The 24,915-nt window shown below is 38.6% G+C and overlaps 1 protein-coding gene and 1 long non-coding RNA gene across 4 annotated transcripts in view; both read left to right on the top strand.

The window, feature by feature from the left end:
* Nucleotides 1–24,915, top strand: part of LOC114273411 (uncharacterized) — a 177,192-nt gene that overhangs the window by 58,479 nt on the left and 93,798 nt on the right. The window contains exons 5-6 of one of the 3 annotated variants that reach the window (XR_014351313.1): nt 2,381–2,642; nt 2,734–3,467. Coding sequence is in view for 2 of the 3 variants with exons in the window: in XM_082906905.1 (XP_082763031.1) it covers nt 2,381–2,556 (176 nt within the window). In the remaining variant the exon portion in view is untranslated. Of the gene's footprint in view, nt 1–2,380; nt 2,643–2,733; nt 3,468–24,915 lie in introns of those variants that run through there. The other 2 variants (XM_082906905.1, XM_082906906.1) reach the window with 2 other exon arrangements.
* On the top strand, nt 8,343–10,787 carry LOC145807621 (uncharacterized). Its single transcript, XR_014350877.1, has 3 exons — nt 8,343–9,366; nt 9,463–9,528; nt 10,339–10,787. It is a non-coding gene; the product is annotated as an uncharacterized LOC145807621 (long non-coding RNA).

Consider the following 24,915-nt stretch of genomic DNA (forward strand, 5'->3'; position numbering starts at 1 on the left):
GGAAAGGCAAAAATATATTGCTGTCACAAGAGAAATATGTTGAACAGGTGATTGAAACGTTCAACATGAAAAATGCCAAGCCAGTCAGCACACCACTGGCCAACCATTTCAATGTGACAAAGCGTTCGTGTCCCACGACCAGCTCTTAAAGGAAAGAAATAGAGGCAATCCTTTATTCTTCCCTAGTAGAAAGTTTGATGTATGCAATGGTGTATACCCGGCCAGATATAGCTTACGCAGTTGGCGTTGTGAGCAAATTCCTCGCCAATCCAAGAAAGGAGCAATGAGAGGTGGTCAAATGGATTCTTCGATACTTGAAGGGAACTTCAAAGATGTGTTTATGTTTTGGAGGAACTGAACCAATTTTGGAGGGTTTTACAGATACCGATATGACAGGTGATCCTGATGGTAAAAAGTCTACATCAGGATTTCTGTTCACTTTTGTAGGGGGAGTTGTTTCATGGCAGTCCAAACTACAAAAGTGTATTGCTTTATCTACAACAGAGGTAGAGTACATTGCTGCTGCAGATGTCGGAAAAGAAATGTTGTGGTTAAAGCAGTTTCTCCAAGAATTGGGTCTACAGCAGGAAGAATGCAAGGTACACTGTGATAGTCAAAGTGCAATTAATCTGAGCAAGAATTCCATGTACCATTTATGTACAAAGCACATTGATGTCCGGTATCATTAGATATGAGAAGTGATGGAGAAGCAGCAAATGAAACTACTGAAGATTCACACGGACAAGAATCCTTCTAATATAATGACCAAAGGTGTTACTAGAGAGAAACTGAAGTGAGAAGTTAGTTATCCATATGGGCGTGGATTGGGAGAATTGTTAGCTCCATTAGCTCCATGCCCACTATGGATAGTAGAAGAGGTTAGGTAATGGTGGCTCTCCCACTTCACCGACCCACTCACTAGTGGAATAAGCCCACTCTGTAACGCCCCGACCCTTTACATGCCATCGATATTGTCCGCTTTGGGTCACACCCGCACGGATTTATTCTTCCCAGTGGGACACCCATTCCAGAACTACTCCAGCCTAAGCACGCTTAACTGGGGAGTTCTAATAGGGATTTCACCACCCGGGAAAAGGCCTCGATGCTATATAAGGGTCTAGATTTTTACTTTTATAGCTCAGGAACTCCCCCTCCATTCCCGATGTGGGACACCGGGGCCTTACAATCCACCCCCCATAAGGCTGCACGTCCCCGTGCAGTTGCCTGCCAGCTCGCAAGCCCGCCCACATGCACCGAGAGACGCTAGGGGCCCACACTCGGTACTCCGGAGAGTCGGCTCTGATACCAATTGTAACGCCCCGACCCTTCACATGCCATCGATATTGTCCGCTTTGGGCCACGCCCGCACGGATTTATTCTTCCCAGTGGGTCACCCATCCCAGAACTACTCCAGCCTAAGCACGCTTAACTGGGGAGTTCTAATAGGGATTTCACCACCCGGGAAAAGGCCTCGATGCTATATAAGGGTCCAGATTTTTACTTTTATAGCCCAGGAACTCCCTCTCCATTCCCGATGTGGGACACCGGGGCCTTACACACTCAGTAGTGGAAGTGGTAGGTCGTGACCAATTAGGCTCTCCCTCATTTGTGTATAAATGAGTTGAGGAGGAGGGGCTGAATAAGATGAAGACCGTGGAGCTGAAAATATAGAGAGTAGAGAGTGTAATCTGTGAGTGGGAGAGTTCTATAGAAAGTTGTGAGGTGTGAGTTCTGTAATTTTCCTCCGGAATAATTCTATAGTGGATATCTCTCTCCGTGGACGTAAGCAATTGCCAAACCACGTAAATATCTGTGTGTGATTGATTTCTGGAGTACCTTAATCCTAACACTTGCTGTCTAAGTTGTTCCTTTGCTCTCAATATTCAGTTGAATACTCTTGCATACATGTTCTGCTGAGAAAATTATCCAAAAAAAATCTTATTTTGCTTTGAAATTTACCAGTGACTCTTTTCAAATTTGTCGTTATATTATTTTTCACAATTTTGTTAACAGAATATTAATAAAATTATGCTTTTTGGATTGTTTGCCATATATATTTTTCATAGTGTAATGCAACAAAATATGATGAGTTTTGTGCCAAAGTGCTTTTAATCAAAATATTATTTCTCATTTTGTTTAATGTAATTTGTTTAATTTTTAGAACTAAAAATATAATTTTAAAGTAAATTAAAAATTTTGTCTTTATATTTTAGTAAGGGTAAAATGGAAATAGAAATGTCATTAGGGAGAATTGAACTTTTTAAAAATGAATTATAAAAAATAAAAATTACTAATTATTCATATTGAAATTTGATAGAACTCACTAGTAATCTTGATAGAAAAATAAAATTTATTGGTACTTTCTTTTTGTTTGTTGCAGACACACCGATACTAATTGCAGCAAAGAATGGTATAAAGGAATTAGTTGAAAAAATTCTTGATCTATTTCCTGGGGCCATGTATGATACCAGCCCAGATGGAAAGAATGTGATGCACATAGCATTAGAAAATAGGAAAATTGAGGTTTACAAGGCCTTGACGGATTGGACTCTCATAAAAGATTTGTAACGGTTGGTAAATATCCGCCATGGAGGGCCCCAAAAGCCGTGCTTAAAATGCAATATGAAATCAAGTGGTTTGAGGTATATGTTACAAATTAATACAATATATATAATGTATATGCATTAAAATAGATTCGATTTAGAGCATGAATTTTAATGTCTACTACCGCAGTCTATCAAGGGACCTCTACCAAAAAACATGTTGGATCACCAAAATAAACAAGGCAAGACCCCGTATCAGACATTTATGGAGACACATGAAGATCTCGTGAAAAACGACACAGATTGGCTGATGAAAACCACGGATTCTTGCACCTTCGTGGCAGCATTAATTGCAACGGTCGCCTTTGCCACCTCAGCCAGCTTGCCTGGCGGCATAAATGGATACAACGGAGAACCAATTCTCCAACAAGAGCGCATGTTTGAGGTTTTCGCCATCTCATCGCTCGTAGCGCTCTGCTTTTCACTCACAGCGGTGCTAATGTTCCTTTCCATTCTCACTTCTCGACACCAAGCCATGGATTTTCAGGTTTACTTGCCCAGAAAGCTCCTGATCGGTTTGACGGCGCTTTTTATATCAATAGCTTCCATGTTGGTGTCTTTTTGCGGCGGGCATTTCTTCGTCCTCAGAAAAATAGTTAAACAAGCACAGGTTGTTGAATATTTAGTAGCGTTTCTACCTGTGATGTTTTTTATCATAGCACAGTGCCCTCTCTACGTTAAGCTTTTCTGGGCTACAGTAATCAAGGACGAGCCTTAGCGTGCCTCCAAGTTAATAAATAATTTTATGTATGTTCTTGTTTCCCAGCTTCACATAAATCCTTGAGTTTGATAATGAATAATCACATCATTGTTGTGATTTAGTTCCCCATGCTTTGTATTAATAAATGAGTACGATTTGTGTGTTGCCTGTTGTTTTATTTCTCTGAGAAAGATAGTGTCAAAAGTACTCATGTTATCTTCTGATAAAATGAATTCTACTGACGCGTATTTGGCAGTTGGGAAAAAAAGTTAATTTGTTAATTTATTTGAATTATATTATTCCTTTATTTATATATATATATATATATATTAAAAAAATCAAAAAATTGACCTTTTTTTTTTTTCCTTTTTCAAAATAGACCTAACTATTGCTCATTGAGGGTTTATTAAGATAAATATAAAAACAAAAAAGGTTAATTACCTAAAATCCTATTGGGAAGGTTCATGTCTCATTAAGTCTTTTTTTTTCTAGATTCTCTGAAATTAAGATTTTATAACATAAATGATATCAAATATTTTTATAACGTCTAAGGTCTCTCAACATCCAGAGAAAATCTGATCTAGAGATTTTCTCTGAATTTTCAGAGAATTTACCTGGTTCTCGCAAGAATTTCTTTGGGTTTAAATCAGAAAAAAAGGCATGAGATTGAGTGCTTGAGAGTCAAACAAAGTGGGTTGTTGGTAGTGGAAGAGAGGTGGTGGTGGTGATGGTGGTGGTTGTGGTTGTGGAGGAGGCGACTATGGGTGGTTGAAGATGGAGTCAAAACTGTGGTTCAAGAAAGGAGAGATTGACTCGGTCCGTAAATCATACTCTTCATCTCTACTACTTGAAGATTGCATATTTTCACAATTTCCAGAATCCATCTGCTACCAAAAAAGTGAAATGAAAGATGATATATTAAATAAATAAGAAAAAAGGGCCAAACCTGTTGAGAGATGGTTGTAGTTCCAAAAAAAGAAAAGAATTTGATAGAGAGCACACTACAAGAAAAGTGGGTTTATGAGACGGAACTATTTGCGACGGCACACTTGCCGCCTCAAAATGTCACTTTTTGCGACGGCAAAAAATGCCGTCTCAAAAAAGCAGAGTATTTACGACGGCACCATTTGCCGTCTCAAAAAGCAGAGCATTTGCGACGGCACAATTTGCCGTCTCAAAAAGTGACTTTTGTGTTTTTTTTTTTTGTTTTTAGTGAATATTTTTAAATTTTTAAATATTTTTTTTTAGATATACCTTACTTAGATGTACCTAAAAAAAAATTATGAAAAATATTTTTAAAAATTAATAAATATATAAAAATACAAAAAAAAAATGTATTGAATTATTGTATTTTTGGTATTTAGTGAATTTTTTAAAAAAAAATTTACAATTTTTAAAATTTTTAGGTGTATTTATGTTAGGTGTGTCTAAAAATTAAAAAAAAAATACTTAAAATATTAAAAAAATTCAGTAAAAACAATATAACACGGAAAACAAGAAAGTATAATTTTCTCAAAAGAGTTTTTGGAAAACTCTAACCTAGCATAGTGATTGTGGTTTTGAGACAGCTTCATATATATACAGTCACAAAATGGTTTGAATAAATTCTAGTACTTTTTTCTATCGCAAAAAAAATTAAAAAAAACAATATCGTCTTACTTTTTTGATATAACATTTCTCTTTTCATTCATTTTTTCATCTTCTTGTCTCTCTGTCTCTATCTCTATCTCTTATCTTTATCTTTTTCACTCATCACTCTTTTTTCTCTGTTTGTCTGTTTCTCTCTCTCATTTTCTCTCTGTGTCTCTCGTCTATCTTTCTTCTCTCTATCTCTCACATCTGTTTTCTCTCGCTCATCTTTATTCTCTCTATCTCTCTCATTTCTTTTCTCTCTCTCTTATCTTTCTATCTCTCTCTATCTCTCTCGCTCATTTCTCTTCTTTCTCTGTCTCTCTCTTTTTCTGTGTCTCTCTCTCGCTCATCTCTTTTCATTCTATTTCTCTCTCTTTTTGTCTATCTCTCGCTCATCTCTTGTTTCTCTCTCTTTTTCTATCTCTCTCTGTCTCTCTGTCTCTCTTTCACTCATCACTCTTCTCTCTCTCTGTCTACTTGTCTATTTGTCTATTTCTCCCTCATTATGTTCGTCTTGCTCGTTCTCTTACTCCCATCTTCTCTATTTATCGAGCTCATTCTCGATTTATCGATCTACTATAAACGACGTCGCCTTACTCTTTTGAACATTTCTCTTTTCACCTATTTTTTCATCTTCCTATCTCTCTGTCTCTGTCTCTCTTCTCTTTCCCTCTCTAACTCATCACTCTTCTCTGTCTGTCTATCTCTTCCTTTCTCTATGTGTCTCTGTCTCTCTTTTCTATCTCTCTCTGTGTCTCTCTCTCTCTCTCTCTCTCTCTCTCTTTCTCTCACTCATCACTCTTCTCTGTCTGTCCGTCTCTCTCTTTCTCTCTGTGTCTCTGTCACTCTTCTCTTTCTCTCTCTCACTCATCACTCTTCTCTGTCTGTCTGTCTGTCTGTCTGTCTCTCTCTTTTCTCTGTGTCTCTCGTTCAGCTCTCTTCTCTCTATCCCTTTTATCTCTTTCTCTCTGTGTCTCTCACTCATCTTTTTCTCTTACTACTCATCTCCTCTACCACCTTCACCACTACTACAAACGCCATTTCACTACCACCACTACTACCACGGTCGCCATTTCACCTTTACGACTACCATTATTACTACCATCGCCACCACTCCACTACCACCACTACCACTATTGCCATTACTACTACTACCATTACCTCTTTTTCACCACTGCCACTCCATCTATTCTACTACTACCACAACTTCACCACTAATCTCCTTCGCCATCACCACCACCACCACCACCATCGTCTTTTATCCACCACCTTCACCACTACTGCCGCTTCCTCTCCTCTACCACAAAATATTACCTCTCTTTTCTCTCTCACTTATCACTCTTTTCTATCTGTCAGTCTTTGTCTCTGTCTCTTTCTCTTTCTCTCTTTGTCTCTCGCTCATCTCTCTTCTCTCTATCCCTCTTATCTCTCTATCTCTTCTCTCTCGCTTATTTATCTTCTCTCTATTTCTCTCTCTGTCTCTCTCGCTCATCTTTCTTCTCTCTCCGTCTCTCTTTTTCTATGTCTTTCTCTCGATCATCTCTTTTCGCTCTATTTCTCTCTCTCTTTGTCTATCTCTCGCTCATATCTTGTTTCTCTCTATTTTTCTATGTCTCTCTCTCTGTCTCCCTATCTCTCTCTATATCTCTTTCTCTTATTGGCCACAAAAAATTAACTTTATTTTAATAGAAAATATTATCCTTACTTCTACCAAATAAAAAAATAATAATAATTTTATATTCATTAAAATAAATATGAAACAAATAAATTTTTAACCTTACTAAATGAAAAAATAAAAATAAAAATAAAAATTCATTAACTATAAAAAAATTATTTTAATAAAAAATAATTTTTTTTAGCAATGACATCCTCCGTTGCGAAAAAAAAAAATTCCTTTTATTATTTAAATATTCATTTGTAATGAAAATTAGAAAAAAAAATTCAAAAAAAAAAATTTCATAAAAAAATCAAAAAGAAAAAAATTCATTTTTTTTTCCCTCTTTCAAATCTAACCGTCCATCTCTCACTCACCATCTCACTCACCTATAACAAACAAGAGAAAAGAAAAAAAAAACCCTAATCTATAATCGGCTCCCTCACTCTCTCTCTCTCGCTTTCTCTCAGTCTCACCATCACTCACTCACCATCTCACAGTCTCTCTTTCTCACTCTCTCGTTTCTGGCAGCCGATCATTCAACATGGAAACTTTTTGCACCGATCACTCTCTTTCTCATCTCATCGCTCCGATCATCATCGCACAGCCGATCAATCTACTTCACAGATAAACTCTCTCAATCTCTGTCTCTCTCTCTCTCTCCCGATCGTTATTTTTTTTGTTTTATATATATATATATATATATATCAGATATATATATATATCTCTGATCTGATCTGATCTGTCTCCCTCACTCTCTCATCTCATTAGTCTCACACTCACTCTCTGGTTTTGCATCTCTGCACCGATCGACTCACACACAGGTAAGCGTCTCTCTCTCTCTCTCTCCCTGATCTCTCATCTCTGATTTTTTGTGGACCAACAGATCTGATTTTTGTTGTGGACCAACAGATCTGATTCGAAATATGATCTTAGTTGTGATCTGATTTTTATGACCTTAGTTCGAAATATTTATGATCTGATTTTTGTTGTGGACCAGATCTGATTCGAAATATGATTCGAAATATGATCTTAGTAATATGATCTTAGTTGTGATTTGATTTTTGTTATGATCTGTATAGTTCAGTAATTCTTACTTCATATTTCACTTGTAAGTTGGTAGATTCAGGCTTCATGATTCACCGGTACAGAACCAGAGATTTTGCACATTGATGCAGCTTGTTCTCCTTTTTCTGATAAACTAGATAAAAGTTTGTAGAAAATAGTTAGTACCATAGTGTCTAAAGCTGTATGAGCTGAGAATGTTTTTGCCATCATAGTTACCGAACTGTTCAACTAAATATTTTTAGTGTCATAATGCCAATTTTTGTGGTTTAAGCAGTGGTCTTTTGCCTTCACTAGTTGGGATAAGTCATGTTGCAATCCAATTTCCAGCTTATGAAAAGATCAAGTCCTACTTCGCGAAAAGGGGTAAGGTTTTCTTCTTGCCATTCTTTCTTTTCCTCTTTCCTTTTTGAATCGACTGTAGATGTTAATCGAATGTGATTATGAGATGTGATTGATGATGATCATACTTGATGGTTCAGATAATACAACCACCAGTAAGCTAAGTCCCGGGAAACTTGTGATTGCCTCAGCAGTATCTAAATTAGTTGCCTCTGTAATGACTTACACCCACGAGGTAAGTGTCTGGATTTTCTCATCTGTGACAACCAAGATTTCTATCTTCACGTGTATGAATATATAAATATATATATATAGATATAGACATGTGGACATAGAGGTCGTGCAACTAACCTATTTAGAACGACTCCATCTGCTGTTATAACATTTACCAGCTACGAGATGATACATAGGTTTTTGCAGCAGATTTTACCTCCAGAGGAGAGGAATTCAGTGGCCAAACCTGAATCTGATGGTCATATTAAGCCTAAGGAGGAAAATTTCACGACTAGAGAAAATGAGGATACAAAAATTTTACGGAAATCGCAAACCCATCTAGTAAGATAACCACAACAGTTCCTTTTGGGAAGCCCTGATAAAGAGCTATGGGCTGAATAGTGACAATTGTTTGTCTGCCATATTATGGCACAGTGAGGAATAAAAGTAGTTTTGCAATTTTTTTATAAACTTGTGGTTTGATTGTAGTCTTCTTTTATAATGTGTTTTAAGTTTCTTTTTATAAACTTGAATTTTTTTATTTTTGGGGATATTGTACAAGAACTTTGGCTAGTTTAATATGGTTAAATGAGGAAGCACCTGTTTGGTGCTTGTGAGAGAGGCTAGAATAGGAGTAAATCCACATGGAATTTTCAACACATCATTGATAAAAACTATCAACATTTGTCACACCCCAAGGTAGTTGTAAGTTAAGGAGACTCAAACTCAAGTTTACATATTGGGTGAAGACCTAAAGTAATAATATTATAGGCCCGACATAGACAACAAATTATGTAAGAAGCATCTGAATGCTTATAAGAGGGTCAATCTAGCTTAGACAACTTGCATAGTTTCTTTCTTTGTTTATTGGTTTTGTTCACACTTGTCCCTTCTTTTAAGAGTATTAATTTAATTTTTTTTTGGGATGGGTTGATATAGTTATTTATGATGTCTTCCACTTCTTCTTCTTCTTCTTCTTCGTCTTCTTTTTTGTTTTGTTTCTTTAAGTCTTTAATCTTTGTTGAGGCTATTGAACAATTGGGGCTTTTGGTCGAGAGGAACCTGTAGCTAGTATGGACAATAGTGGAAAAATCATATGGGCTAAGCACAATGAAATTCAGACTGTTAATATTAGGAGTGTTGGTGCAGATTATGAGGTTTGATTCAATTTTGTTCTCATCTTTTTTTGAATAAAACTACAACGATTTCTGCTCAAGGTGACATTGAAATTCACTGTGCTTTTTTCTTTTCAGGTTACTGGTGGAGAAAGATTACCTATGGTAGTGAAAGAGTTGGGGACCTGTGATCTTTACCCACAAGTGAGTTGGCCTTCTTTGGATGTAGTAGATATTATTTGATATGCTGTGTGATGATTTGAATTTTCACACTAGTGAGCTGGCCTTCTTTTTGAAGAAGCACTTCTACTATAATTTTCTGATTGAAATACTAAAGCATGCAAAGATATCTGGTAGAATAACTTCAATAAAGTTCAACTTTTCCCCAATAAGCTAAATGCCATATATATATATGTAGTTGTTTCTTATTTATTGTTAGATAGATCAATAGTTTTAAACTATTTATATTACAAAAAAAGAAAAGAAAAAAGAAAGTGTAATTAATACTTTAAATCTGAACTCATGGTTAACTTACCAACACCCATAGCTTTAGTCATATTGTTACTATTTCAATGGGGGATTGGATTGGAGCTTGGAAGCCATGAGACAGGCTGTTATTTTGAGTCATTTGAATAGGCAGTTGGGCTTTATGAGGTTAATATGTATGTTGATTTATCAGTCAAAATTGTCATGTTAAGAACAGTTAACGGTGAACATTTTTTCACTGTGTTTTCATTCGTACATTTTCAATGAACTTCTTGTAAATCATTGAAGCTTTATTTCATAAAGTTTCACTTCTCATAGTGTTTATTGCAACCAAGAGAAATTATTTTTTGTATTCCGCCATTGCTTTCCCTATCTCAGTTGGAGCTAAGATATTGTGTTTGGTTAAACATATAGTTTTGGTTTGTCTGTATATTATATTTTTCTTTAATTATTATTTCAAATTATGACTATTAAGTTCAGTTTCACCTATACATATTTACTCAGCTTGGAGATTTTGTTTTGGTGCAGCAAAGAAAGGGATAATGGTTTTTGCTCTGCATGAGGAGCTTGATCTCACAGAGCTAGTTGGGGATTTCAAAGTTCATATTCAGATCACCAAGGAGACTTTCAATGGTATACCAGCTAGACTCTTTCCAATCCATAACCGACAACACCACCACCAAAATTAGCTCCACCTTCAGTTTGTTCTTCATTTTTTTAAACCAATAAGCTTTCCACTTCGCTCATGATGGGACCTGAGCTTTGTTCCTAATTTACAAGCATTGGAGAGCTTTGTTCCTAAATATCCAATGTGCTGATTGGTGAATTTTAGATTTTATTTTATTATTTTATTTTTTTTTAGGATTTGGGTGAATTTTATAATTTAAATATGCTTTTATGAACATGTACAGTTTAATTGTTCTTTGTAAAATATTGAATTTGATGGTTTGATCAATTTTTATTTTTGTTTTCTGTTATGATGTTTTTGTGAATGGAATGTAAATAATCAGCTCTTAGAGAGAGAGAGACGACACCACCGTCAGAAAAAATAGAAAATTTTAATATTTTTATTAATTTTGTTACAGGTTTTACTTTTTGCGACGACATTATACTGTTGCAAAAAATAGAAATTTTATTATTTAAAATAGAAATTTTATTATTTTTTAATATTTTTTGCGACGGTATTACACTGTCGCAAAAAATAGAAAATTTCATATTTTTTATACTTTCTGCGACGGCACCACATCGTCGCAAAAAAGTGTTTTTTTTAAAAAAAAAGATTATGGGCGACGGTATTTTTTGCCGTCTCAAATAACATTTTTAGCGACGGTAAAATAGAGTCGTCGCAAAAAAGTCAAGAAATTTCAAACGTTATTAGCGACTGCACGGTGCCGTCGCAAAAAGACAAAAAATGCCGTCGCAAAACATTAGCGACGGCACTTACCGTCACAAAAACTCTTTTGCAACCCCTGCAGTTGCGACCCCCCTCTTGCTGTCGCAAAAAGTCATTGTGCCGTCGCAAAAAGTATTAGCGACGGCATTAGGAGTATTAGTGACGGTATTTTACCGTCGCAAAAAGTTAATTTTTTTGTAGTGGCATAGAGAAAATTCGTACAGGCAGAGAAAATTCACATAGTGATCATAGCCAGAGAAAATTTACAAAATTACAAACAATGATCACAACTAGAGAAAATTCACATAGTTCCCACATTTAGAGAAAATTCACACAGTCTAGAGAAAATTCAATCTAATTTGCTCACACTGTATCTATGTCTATATATATAAACATATCTCAACCTCTCCTCAATTTCTTTTGAATTCCACATTTTCTTTTCTTTTAGAAAATTTCCACACAAAGATGTATGGTTTGATTGTTCTCAATACCGTTGATGACGATGACGACTCTCTTTTTCCTCTTTCTCTGCCGCCACATCTAGAGAAAATTCACAAAATTATATGTAGAGAATTTCTTTGGGTTCAAACTAGAAAAAATTAAAATTTCTCTAAGTTTAAACTAGAGAAATTTAGAGAAAATTGAAATTTCTCTGGTTTTGGACTAGTTTTATTTGATTTACTCACAATTTTCTCTATATTTTGACCAAACCAGAGAAAATTGTGTTTTGACTCAACCAGAGAAAATTGATCAAAAAGTCAACACAAAGCATCACAACAAGAATTCACCATGTAAACAGCACAATGAGAGTAAGAAACAGAAGGGGAAGAACAAACCCCTCGCTATCTCTCTCTTCCCTTCCCAATTGGACCAACCATGGAGGTTGTCGAGTTTGATTACCATTGTTTATTCTAATCACATTTATTTATATATTGTTACCCATTTTATGATGTTGTATTTTACAATTTTCACAGTTGTTCATCATTGTTTATTTGTATTGCCAACTAGTTGTGCTATAGATGCAAATAGAAAGTACCATAGACTGAAAATTCACAACAATTGAACAGTTGGGATACACATTAGCCTCAATGAAAGCTCTTCATGTCTCTTAAACTTTTTCTCAAACACTTGGGCTGGTTGTGATGAACTTCGCCGGAGCTGGATTTGTTCCCGAAGGAAGGCGCTTGGGTGAACATGTCGTTCCCATCACTGTTGTTGATACAAGATCCATACATTCTCCAGAGAGTTCTAGAAAATTCTTTGTAACAGCTTCAACGCGAACGGAGATGGAATCGGTCGCAACACACTACAACAAGAAACATTTTTGGTGACATTTTTTGGCAATTAAAATAGAAATTAGTTTCCAAATGTATATAATTGGCGACCATATATTTTTTAGTCACAAAAACTAAACTATTGGCGACAAATTAAAAATTTGGTCGCTATTAAGTTTGGCGCCAAGTGAAATTTATGGGTGGGAGCTAGGGAAAATTTTCTACGACCAAATTAATATACGGCGATGTAGACGTCCCCGAACGTCCCGGGGGGGAAATCCCCCGTTTGTTCATTTGGGGTCACTACAGTTCAGGACTCAATGTCACGGTCCTGTATCTAATCTCGCAGAGTGCAATGCAAGACCGATGAATCATCAAATAGTCCAAATCCGGCAAATCGTTTTTTAAAACAGATTTTCTGACAGAAGTGCCAAACATGGACTGCTTTGCCAGTTACAGAGTCGCCACCTAAATATTTTATTTTTGGAAAATTTAGGAAACCCTGACTCGTTGCCTAAGGCCATGTATCCGTCATCACCAAAGTCGCCTCGGCTCGGGAACTTGGGTACGATTAGGGAAGGTCACTTCGTGAGCACCCCCACTCGCCCGATCAAAGATCGGCCTCTACTAACCATGATATCGAGTTTTGAAAACATTATGCGTTCTTATTTCGGTTATTATCCTAGATTTACTATGTGATGCGCACAGCATACACGTATAGACTGGGTCGCCTGAATTGGAACAAGACATTTCATGTTTGTTTATTTGAAAACGGTTTGCTACTCGTAAGCAGGCTAAAATGTGAATTTGCCACTGTAACAACCCTCGTACTGTTTACTGATTTATGACCGATTGATTACCGTTAATCACCGATTACTGTTAAACGAAGCTGATAATGACTGATAACTAACTGATAATCGAACTGAATGAAATACTGAACCGACTGACTGAAGTTGAAACTGAATTGACTGAGTATATGTTAGTTAATTGCATTCTATCTGTTTGATTGTCTGATTATCTGTTCATGTTTATATGTTTAAACTGCTATTTGAAGGCCTTATCGGCGGCCGAATCTGAAACCGATTGATGTTACGTGACCCTCATATTTAATGTGATTTTATGGTATAAGTATTTGAAAATTGATTAGGTATGATTAAATTAGATTAAAATAAGCCAATTGAAGAGTTGGACTTAATTACCGTTTTGCCATTGAGTGGGCCACTATCTCACACACATACTTGAGCCAAGAACAACATTTCCTCAGCCATTTTCCTTCTCATTGCCGACCAAGAGGGAAGAGAGGAGAGAGAGTGAGAGGAATTGAATTCTACCTTGGGTTTTGCTTGGAGAATTGAAGGAATTGAAGTATAGATTGCATATTTGAGCTCCTAGTCTTCTAATTCAAGTTCTAGGTAAGGATCTTATCTTCTTATTGATGCTATTGAACTAGTTCTTGCATGGTTCATGCTTCATTGTAGAACTAAGTCATGATTTGGGTCATTAATGGTGAATTGAAGCTCATTTCTTGCATGCATGGTTGAATTAATGAGTTTTGAGTTGAATTCATGGTAAATGGTTACATGCATGTCCATGTTGTAAGAGTAGACCATGTTTTCATCTTGTTTTGAAAAGAATGAGCTCATTTGAACAAGCTTTGAAGCTTTGATTTGGTTTAAATCCTTGCATGTTTGCATGTTCTTCATATTCTTGAAAATGGGTTTGAATATGGTTCTAATTGACTCACCTTTGGGGCTTGAATTCATAAATTGAGCTTTGAAACTTGTTATACATTGAATTTAATGATGTTTTCCAGAATTTGGGCCCAAGAGGTCGAGTTTGGAGTGGTTGAATGCTTGGTTTGAGCTTGGGAGGCAAATCTGGAAATTCCAGATTTGGCTCCCTCGCTCGAGCGAAGGATTCCCCGCTCGAGCGAGCACCTTTGTCCAGGGCTCCGCTCGAGCGACCATCGAGCGACCATCGCGCGTAAAATTTCAGCATCCAGTACTTTTACTGTTTTGCAGACCGCTCGAGCGAAGGATTCCTCGCTCGAGCGAAGCCTTTGATTTTGGACTTACGCTCGAGCGTAGAAAGTCTCGCTCGAGCGAGGCTCCTATTTTCAGCAAACTTTGCGAAATGTTTTCTAAGTGTATTTTTGCATCCTCATCCCATCCTAGGCATTCTTAGGCCTAGTTTAAGGCACCTTGATGAGGATATCATTGTAGAACACACCAAGGCAAATTAGGGATTAAGTTATGAGATTTCCCAACTGTGTAGCTTAGTGTGTTCAACCTGTGAACTGTGTAGGGTTGGCAACTGGGGAGACACGCTCTAGCATACTGTAGCCCAGAACTCTGTGAGTAACAATTGTGTAAAGATATGTTCAACTGATTATCTTCTGAATACTGAACTGAACTGTTTACTGAACTGGTATTATTTACTGAATGAATGTATGTCCTTTATTTCTGAACTGTACTGTGGCATCCTTAGTATCTACGGTTTACTGTTACTGTTACTGTCACAGAGATCTCTGTCGGTTTCCTTGTGGAACCACTACTGTTTACTGACTGATGGCCATCATTACTGTTCGGTCTTTTAAGACCTACTGTTACTGTTATGCTAATGGATGTACCACATATGACTGTTTACAGTACTGAGCAACTGAATTACTGATTGAACTGAACTGTTTTCATTACTGTAAGGACATTCATTCTAAACCCCTTTACGCTTTATGTTATTCACTGGGCTTTAGCTCACTGCTCATATATATATGTAGGTGTACAGGCACCAGACCGCAGCTAGAGGCGTCAGGGTTACTCCAGTTTTGTCAAGCCAGCCTTTGTGCCTCACTGCGAGGTTCCGAGCCTACTGTTAAGGCTTAGGGGTGTTTTAGAATTTCCCCCTTTTTGTACTGTTTCACTGTTTTGTATAGACTGACTGTTTACTGTACTGTTATACAGGGATTAGGTCCCTGTACTGTGTGACTGTTAATTTTGTATACTGTTTTGTACAGACGGAGTGTTTTCTGTACTGTTATGTAGGGTCGAGTCCCTAGTTTGAATGGATGTAAGTATTGTACATACTGTTCAGTACTGTTTGCGTATGAATGCATGGAAAGCCTTTTTGCATACAGACTGTCACAGCTCAATGGACACTATTTATTTACTGTATTGGCTTCCGCCAGGCCCTGTACTCTGTTTTACTGTATTTCTGTTCAGCAGGCCTTCGGTAATCACGGATTACTGGCCGGTTACGGTGCTAAACCCATAGGGCCGGGTTTGGGTCGTGACAGAGTGGTATCAGAGCGATACTTACCACGAGTTATACCGCACACACGTGTCCAAATGAGCTATAGGGTGTCCTAGAGAAGTAATTAGGGCATCTCATGAGCATGATGTGTGTGTGGTTATGTTATGACTAAATATCTGCTAATGTGTTAAACTGTTAAACAAATGACTGCTTATGTATAAAACTGTTATAACTGCTTATAGCGAAATGGACAATGCAAATGAACCTGAATCCTCGTCTACCGAGGCAAGAATGGAAAGAATGGAAAGAATGATAGAACTGATAACTGCTAGACTTGAACAACAGAACCAACCGCCCCCACCTCCTCCTCCTCCTCCTCCGGTACAGCCGGAACCTAATGTTAATGTGAATGATGGGGATATTATTGCTCTGACCCAGAAGTTCAGCAAAATGAAACCGCCATCCTTTCAGGGAGGCCTTGAACCGTTAAAAGCTGAAGCTTGGGTTCTGGAAACAGAGAAATTATTTGAAGTGTTTCCGTGCTCAGAAGCGAACAAAGTACTGTTAGCTACCTTCACCCTACAAGAAGAGGCTAGAAGGTGGTGGATGTTAATCCGTGAAACAAACATTGTTATGACTTGGGCTCAGTTCAAGGAGTCCTTCTTTGAAAAGTACTTCCCTCAGTGTGTTAGGGATAGGAAAGTAACTGAGTTTGAACAGCTGAAGCAGGGCACAATGTCCGTTGCAGAATATGAAACCAAATTTACTGAACTTGCCCGTTATGCACCGCACATGGTGGATACTGAATATAAGAAGGCCAGAAAATTCGAAGGTGGCCTTAATGTGGCAATACTTGACCGGATAAATGTTTTGAAATTACCGACTTTTGTGGGTGTTCTCGACCGGGCATTGATGGCCGAGTCGAACATTGCAGCAGTGAAACAATCTGAAACACCAACAACTGAATGGCATGGAAAAAGGCAGAGTTTCAAATTTAAGAAAGGCAAGCACAACCCAGCCAACAAGAAACAGAATACGGGGTTGACAACTAGCCCCAGCCAAGGGAGTGGTTTCATACCACCCTGTTCTGAATGTGGCAAGAAGCACAAAGGGGTTTGCTACAGAATATCTGGAGCCTGTTACAGGTGTGGCAAGGTGGGCCACATGGTTAAAGACTGCCCCTCTGCTCCACAAGCCAGTGGTAAAGCTGCACCAAGCGCAGCAGTATCAAATGCTCCACCAAAGCCTAACCCTAAAGCTACCGGGAAAGAGCCTATGAGGCAAGGCCGAGTGTTCGCACTAGTACCGGGAGATGTGCAGAATACCGAGACCGTTGTGTCAGGTATTCTCTCTATCTGTACACAAAATGCATATGTATTGATTGATTCGGGGTCTACGCATTCTTATGTATCGCATGCTTTTTCACGGAAATTGGATAGACCCTTAGAACCCATGAACTATCTGCTAGCCGTATCATCACCCGTAGGGGGATCCATGACATGTGCTTATATGTACCCCGCATGTGAAATTATTGTTGGGGATATGCATCTGTTTATTGATTTACTGCCATTGAACATTGATCATTTTGACGTAATATTGGGGATGGATTGGTTACAAAAATATCATGCCACTATTGACTGTGTGACCAAGCAAGTTGTTTTCCGTCCACCTGGTTTGCTTGAATTTGTGTTTAATGGGAGTGGAGTAGTACCTCCTCCGTATTTGATTTCGTCAGTGAAAGCTGTTAAATTAATTAGAAAGGGGTGTAAAGGATATCTGTGTTCTGTACTGACTGTGTCTACTGATGATAGTGTTAAAACTGATGTGAATTGTATTCCTATAGTCAGGGAATTTCCAGATGTTTTTCCAGATAATCTTCCAGGAGATTTGACTGATAGGGAGATTGAATTTACCGTTGATGTGATTCCCGGAACACAACCAGTTTCTAAAGCTCCCTACCGAATGGCTCCAACTGAACTGAAAGAACTGAAAGTGCAACTGCAAGAACTGTTAGACAAAAAGTTTATCAGACCTAGCACTTCGCCATGGGGTGCTCCTGTTTTGTTTGTCAAGAAGAAAGATGGCTCACTGAGACTGTGCATCGACTACCGTGAACTGAATAAGGTAACTGTAAAGAACAAATACCCATTGCCACGCATTGATGATTTATTTGATCAGTTACAGGGTGCACAAGTGTTTTCTAAGATTGATCTCAGATCGGGGTATCATCAACTGAAGGTTAAACCGGAAGACATTGATAAAACTGCTTTTAGAACAAGGTATGGACATTATGAATTTCTAGTTATGCCTTTTGGAGTCACGAACGCACCAGCTGCTTTTATGGACCTCATGAACAGAGTTTTTAAACCGTACCTTGATGACTTTATTGTTGTATTTATCGATGACATATTGATTTACTCCAAAAGTATAGGACAGCATGAACATCATCTGAGACTTGCCCTACAAACCTTAAGAGAACAGAAACTGTATGCTAAACTGTCTAAATGTGAATTTTGGCTTGACCATGTTATGTTTTTGGGGCATGTTGTTAGCAAAGATGGAATTTCTGTTGATCCGCAGAAAATTGAAGCCGTAGTGAACTGGCCTAGACCAACGAATGTGACTGAAGTCCGAAGCTTTTTGGGACTGGCTGGATATTACAGAAGATTTGTCAAAGATTTCTCCAAAATTGCCCTACCATTGACTCAGTTAACTCAGAAGGGGACATCATTTGACTGGACCGACCAAAGAGAATCTGCTTTCCAGGAGTTGAAAACTCGACTTGTGACTGCACCAGTTTTGACTTTACCCTCAGGTACGGATGGTTATACTGTATTTAGTGATGCTTCTCATAAGGGTTTGGGATGTGTTTTAATGCAGAATGGGAAGGTTATAGCTTATGCTTCCCGACAACTGAGACCACATGAAAAGAATTACCCGACCCATGATCTGGAACTTGCTGCAGTAGTATTTGCACTGAAAATTTGGCGTCACTACCTGTACGGGGTAACATGTGAAGTATATACCGACCACAAGAGCTTGAAGTATTTCTTCACACAGAAAGAACTGAATATGAGACAGCGGAGATGGCTAGAACTGATAAAGGATTACGACCTACAGATCTTGTACCACCCAGGAAAAGCCAATACCGTTGCCGATGCATTGAGCCGGAAATCGATTGGAAACTTAGCATGTTTGCTTACCGGACAGAAAGAGTTGCTTTGTGACCTTGAAAAATCTGAAATTGAAATTGTTTTGAGAGAACAAGGTGGAACCTTGGCTGCTATTTCTGCTCAACCGGCACTGATTGAAGAGATTAAAGAAAAACAGCAACTGGATGACTTCTTGAAAAAGATCATCGAAGAAAGAGAATCTAAACCGAGACCGGGATTCAAATTTGAGAATAACGTACTGAAATTTCAAGAAAGACTGTGTGTACCGAATGATACTGAACTGAAAAGAAAAGTTCTGCAAGAAGGCCACAATTCGAAATTGTCTATCCATCCGGGGAATACGAAAATGTACCAAGATCTGAAACAGAATTTCTGGTGGCCGGGAATGAAGAAAGAAATTGCTGATTTTGTATCCAAATGTCTTCATTGCCAACAGGTCAAAGCTGAACATCAACGACCTGTCGGATTACTGCAACCCTTACCCATACCGGAATGGAAATGGGAGCATGTCACGATGGATTTTATCGTTGGATTACCTCGCTCCAGAAAAGGTATGGATTCAATTTGGGTTATTGTTGATAGACTAACCAAATCTGCTCACTTCTTACCTGTCAAGACAATCTATAATGCGGACAAATTGGCTGTTATCTATATTGATGAAATCGTTAGACTGCATGGAGTGCCTGTGTCTATTGTTTCTGACAGGGATTCGAAGTTTACATCGAGGTTTTGGCAAAGCCTACAGACTGCATTGGGTACTGAATTGAGGCTGAGTAGTGCCTATCATCCTCAGACAGATGGCCAATCTGAAAGGACCATCCAAACTCTGGAGGATCTACTGAGAATGTGTGTCCTTGATTTTCAGGGAGACTGGGAAAGCCATTTGCCCTTAGCTGAATTCGCCTACAACAACAGCTACCATTCGAGTATTGGTATGGCGCCTTTTGAGGCATTGTATGGCAGAAAATGTAGATCTCCAATTTGCTGGGCAGAAGTTGGAGATGGGCCTTTGCTTGGGCCCGAGATGGTGTATGAAACAACTGAAAAAGTGAAACTGATACAGCAAAGACTGAAAACTGCACAGAGTAGACAGAAAAGTTATGCAGACGTCAGAAGACGGGACAGAGAGTATGAAGTGGGTGATCACGTTTTTGTGAAAGTGACACCAATGAAAGGCCAGACTCGTTTTGGAGTCAAAGGCAAGTTAGCACCGAGATACGTCGGACCTTATGAGATTATTGAGAAAATTAATCCGGTGGCGTATCAAGTTGCGCTCCCTCCTGAAATGGAACACATGCATAATGTTTTCCACATTTCTATGTTAAGAGACTATCTTCGGGATCCCTTCCATGTAATAGAGCCTACCCACGTAGTGTTGAGTGATGACTACACATACGAGGAACGGCCTATACAGATTGTAAACAGACGGATCAAGAAACTGAGGAACAAAGAGATCCCGTTAGTGAAAGTTGACTGGCAAAACCACGGTGGCGTGAATGCCACTTGGGAAAGGGAAGATGACATGGCCAAACGATATCCTGAACTGTTTCCACTGAATCCTGTTTTCTTCCAGAATGAAGGTAACTCGAGTTTAGAGGACTAAACTCTTTATAAGGAGGGGAGACTGTAACAACCCTCGTACTGTTTACTGATTTATGACCGATTGATTACCGTTAATCACCGATTACTGTTAAACGAAGCTGATAATGACTGATAACTAACTGATAATCGAACTGAATGAAATACTGAACCGACTGACTGAAGTTGAAACTGAATTGACTGAGTATATGTTAGTTAATTGCATTCTATCTGTTTGATTGTCTGATTATCTGTTCATGTTTATATGTTTAAACTGCTATTTGAAGGCCTTATCGGCGGCCGAATCTGAAACCGATTGATGTTACGTGACCCTCATATTTAATGTGATTTTATGGTATAAGTATTTGAAAATTGATTAGGTATGATTAAATTAGATTAAAATAAGCCAATTGAAGAGTTGGACTTAATTACCGTTTTGCCATTGAGTGGGCCACTATCTCACACACATACTTGAGCCAAGAACAACATTTCCTCAGCCATTTTCCTTCTCATTGCCGACCAAGAGGGAAGAGAGGAGAGAGAGTGAGAGGAATTGAATTCTACCTTGGGTTTTGCTTGGAGAATTGAAGGAATTGAAGTATAGATTGCATATTTGAGCTCCTAGTCTTCTAATTCAAGTTCTAGGTAAGGATCTTATCTTCTTATTGATGCTATTGAACTAGTTCTTGCATGGTTCATGCTTCATTGTAGAACTAAGTCATGATTTGGGTCATTAATGGTGAATTGAAGCTCATTTCTTGCATGCATGGTTGAATTAATGAGTTTTGAGTTGAATTCATGGTAAATGGTTACATGCATGTCCATGTTGTAAGAGTAGACCATGTTTTCATCTTGTTTTGAAAAGAATGAGCTCATTTGAACAAGCTTTGAAGCTTTGATTTGGTTTAAATCCTTGCATGTTTGCATGTTCTTCATATTCTTGAAAATGGGTTTGAATATGGTTCTAATTGACTCACCTTTGGGGCTTGAATTCATAAATTGAGCTTTGAAACTTGTTATACATTGAATTTAATGATGTTTTCCAGAATTTGGGCCCAAGAGGTCGAGTTTGGAGTGGTTGAATGCTTGGTTTGAGCTTGGGAGGCAAATCTGGAAATTCCAGATTTGGCTTCCTCGCTCGAGCGAAGGATTCTCCGCTCGAGCGAGCACCTTTGTCCAGGGCTCCGCTCGAGCGACCATCGAGCGACCATCGCGCGTAAAATTTCAGCATCCAGTACTTTTACTGTTTTGCAGACCGCTCGAGCGAAGGATTCCTCGCTCGAGCGAAGCCTTTGATTTTGGACTTACGCTCGAGCGTAGAAAGTCTCGCTCGAGCGAGGCTCCTATTTTCAGCAAACTTTGCGAAATGTTTTCTAAGTGTATTTTTGCATCCTCATCCCATCCTAGGCATTCTTAGGCCTAGTTTAAGGCACCTTGATGAGGATATCATTGTAGAACACACCAAGGCAAATTAGGGATTAAGTTATGAGATTTCCCAACTGTGTAGCTTAGTGTGTTCAACCTGTGAACTGTGTAGGGTTGGCAACTGGGGAGACACGCTCTAGCATACTGTAGCCCAGAACTCTGTGAGTAACAATTGTGTAAAGATATGTTCAACTGATTATCTTCTGAATACTGAACTGAACTGTTTACTGAACTGGTATTATTTACTGAATGAATGTATGTCCTTTATTTCTGAACTGTACTGTGGCATCCTTAGTATCTACGGTTTACTGTTACTGTTACTGTCACAGAGATCTCTGTCGGTTTCCTTGTGGAACCACTACTGTTTACTGACTGATGGCCATCATTACTGTTCGGTCTTTTAAGACCTACTGTTACTGTTATGCTAATGGATGTACCACATATGACTGTTTACAGTACTGAGCAACTGAATTACTGATTGAACTGAACTGTTTTCATTACTGTAAGGACATTCATTCTAAACCCCTTTACGCTTTATGTTATTCACTGGGCTTTAGCTCACTGCTCATATATATATGTAGGTGTACAGGCACCAGACCGCAGCTAGAGGCGTCAGGGTTACTCCAGTTTTGTCAAGCCAGCCTTTGTGCCTCACTGCGAGGTTCCGAGCCTACTGTTAAGGCTTAGGGGTGTTTTAGAATTTCCCCCTTTTTGTACTGTTTCACTGTTTTGTATAGACTGACTGTTTACTGTACTGTTATACAGGGATTAGGTCCCTGTACTGTGTGACTGTTAATTTTGTATACTGTTTTGTACAGACGGAGTGTTTTCTGTACTGTTATGTAGGGTCGAGTCCCTAGTTTGAATGGATGTAAGTATTGTACATACTGTTCAGTACTGTTTGCGTATGAATGCATGGAAAGCCTTTTTGCATACAGACTGTCACAGCTCAATGGACACTATTTATTTACTGTATTGGCTTCCGCCAGGCCCTGTACTCTGTTTTACTGTATTTCTGTTCAGCAGGCCTTCGGTAATCACGGATTACTGGCCGGTTACGGTGCTAAACCCATAGGGCCGGGTTTGGGTCGTGACAGCCACCCTCATGTAGGCTTAGAAAACATGATGATTTGCCACTCTCAAGTGGGCTTAAAACTCGCAATTGATGAATTGTTCCAATTCAAATAACCCAATCTTCACCCACAGGCATTCAGGCAGTTATATCACATAAGCAATTAGCCTCATGGTAAGCATGCTATCATGGCAGTCACTCACACACATGCAAGGATGCTAAAGCATAAAACTTACCGAGTACTCCAAGACAAAACAAAAGCTATGTTAGAAATCCATGCATAATCCTAGCCATACAGAAATGCCTAACGCAACACACGCAAAATGCAACTAAAATAGGCTCGGCTATTCTACAGATGGCATGTGAAATGCTATAGCTAACACGTATTCAACTTGGAATTGAAATATGATGCAGTTAGTATGATGCGCCGAGCCCGGTGCATGCAAGACAGATGAATGATGCAAACATGCAAGCATAAGTATGCTAATTGAAACATGCCCTAATATAACCATCATCAGCTGATAAATAAAAGGAAGAAAGACGTGGGGTTGGAAGACATACATCACACACACGCACACTTATTACAATTGTGCCCTCGCTCGGAGGGTCCGAAAGAATAATACAGTTCGAATGAATAATTACAGTCCGAATAAGTACAAAACCCTAATTAATTAACAGTTTAACTAGGAAAGCAGGTAAATTAGCATGCAAATCCATGGACCGCTTCAGCTCTGTTTCGAATGATGAATGATGCATGCTCGAGTTGCCTTATGTAGAAATCCATTACGATGCCCCGGTTTGCCTCTGGTTGCAATTGTTTTCGGAATATTGCGCAACGCTCCAGAAGGCCGCTGATTTCTGATTTACTGCAACAGAGAGCAACAAAGGGGCATGGCAAAGTATTTCACATATGTATGCATGACTACTCTTCAGGGAGTGTAGCCCTCGATCCTCGTACCACTAATCACGCATATCGATGCATGATGGCCGAGGAGTCTAATTGCACGACTTAATATGAAATGAATGCACATGAAAACACAACAAGACCTAAACTCCATCATGGGTAATCCAGAGTGTCGGCGACGGGGAATTGAGACACGTTCCGTTACTCGGAGTACGAAGCGTACCTCATTTCCCGTGCTTGGGCTAACTCCTATCCCAAACACAATGCAAATGAGATGGCATACACAATGCGACTAACATACAACCTAGCATATGCAATGCTATGAAATGGCATACACAATACTCGATGTAACATGGCATACACAAAGCTCTAACACGCAACCTAGCATACGCAATGCTATGAATTGAAAAGGCATACACAATGCATAATGGACTTACACCAATTATGAGTGGACCTCAGCTACACTCACATCCGTGGCCATAAGATGAAAATAAGATGACCGAAATGCGTGCACACATGCACGCAAACCGATGACCGAACCTAAGGCATTGAATGCCACTCTACCAAAACATGGCAAGGATGAAGCATGGCATTCAAACATGTAATTTTCAGCACTAAAACATAATGCTAAATGGTCCCGAAATATGGAAATATGGCACCCGATGCATGAAATAAGCCCCGAAACTCAAAGCTAGGTACATGTATTGAATTATAACTATGCAAAGCAAGCATTATTTGGCCTTGAAGTACAAAGATAGAGCCAAGGCAGTCCCAAAACATGCACATTTCTAGTTTAAAGCATGGCCAAAAAGTGCTAACATGATGGACTAAAATAGCATGCAAAACTGGCTAGCAAACATGGTTTACATGGCATGTATATGAAGCAAATGAGAACTTATCAAACCAGCCAAAAACAGTGAATAAAACATGCCAAAATATGCCCAAATAATCACTGAAATGCAGCCAATGCATGCAAAAATGAGGGGCTTCTTTGGAGGTCCTTGCAAGGGGTTGTTAAGCACATACAAGATAGACACTTA

This window comes from Camellia sinensis, chromosome 14 (assembly GCF_055761805.1).
Source record: "Camellia sinensis isolate YWXY chromosome 14, ASM5576180v1, whole genome shotgun sequence".
In the NCBI taxonomy this organism is placed as follows: domain Eukaryota; kingdom Viridiplantae; phylum Streptophyta; class Magnoliopsida; order Ericales; family Theaceae; genus Camellia; species Camellia sinensis.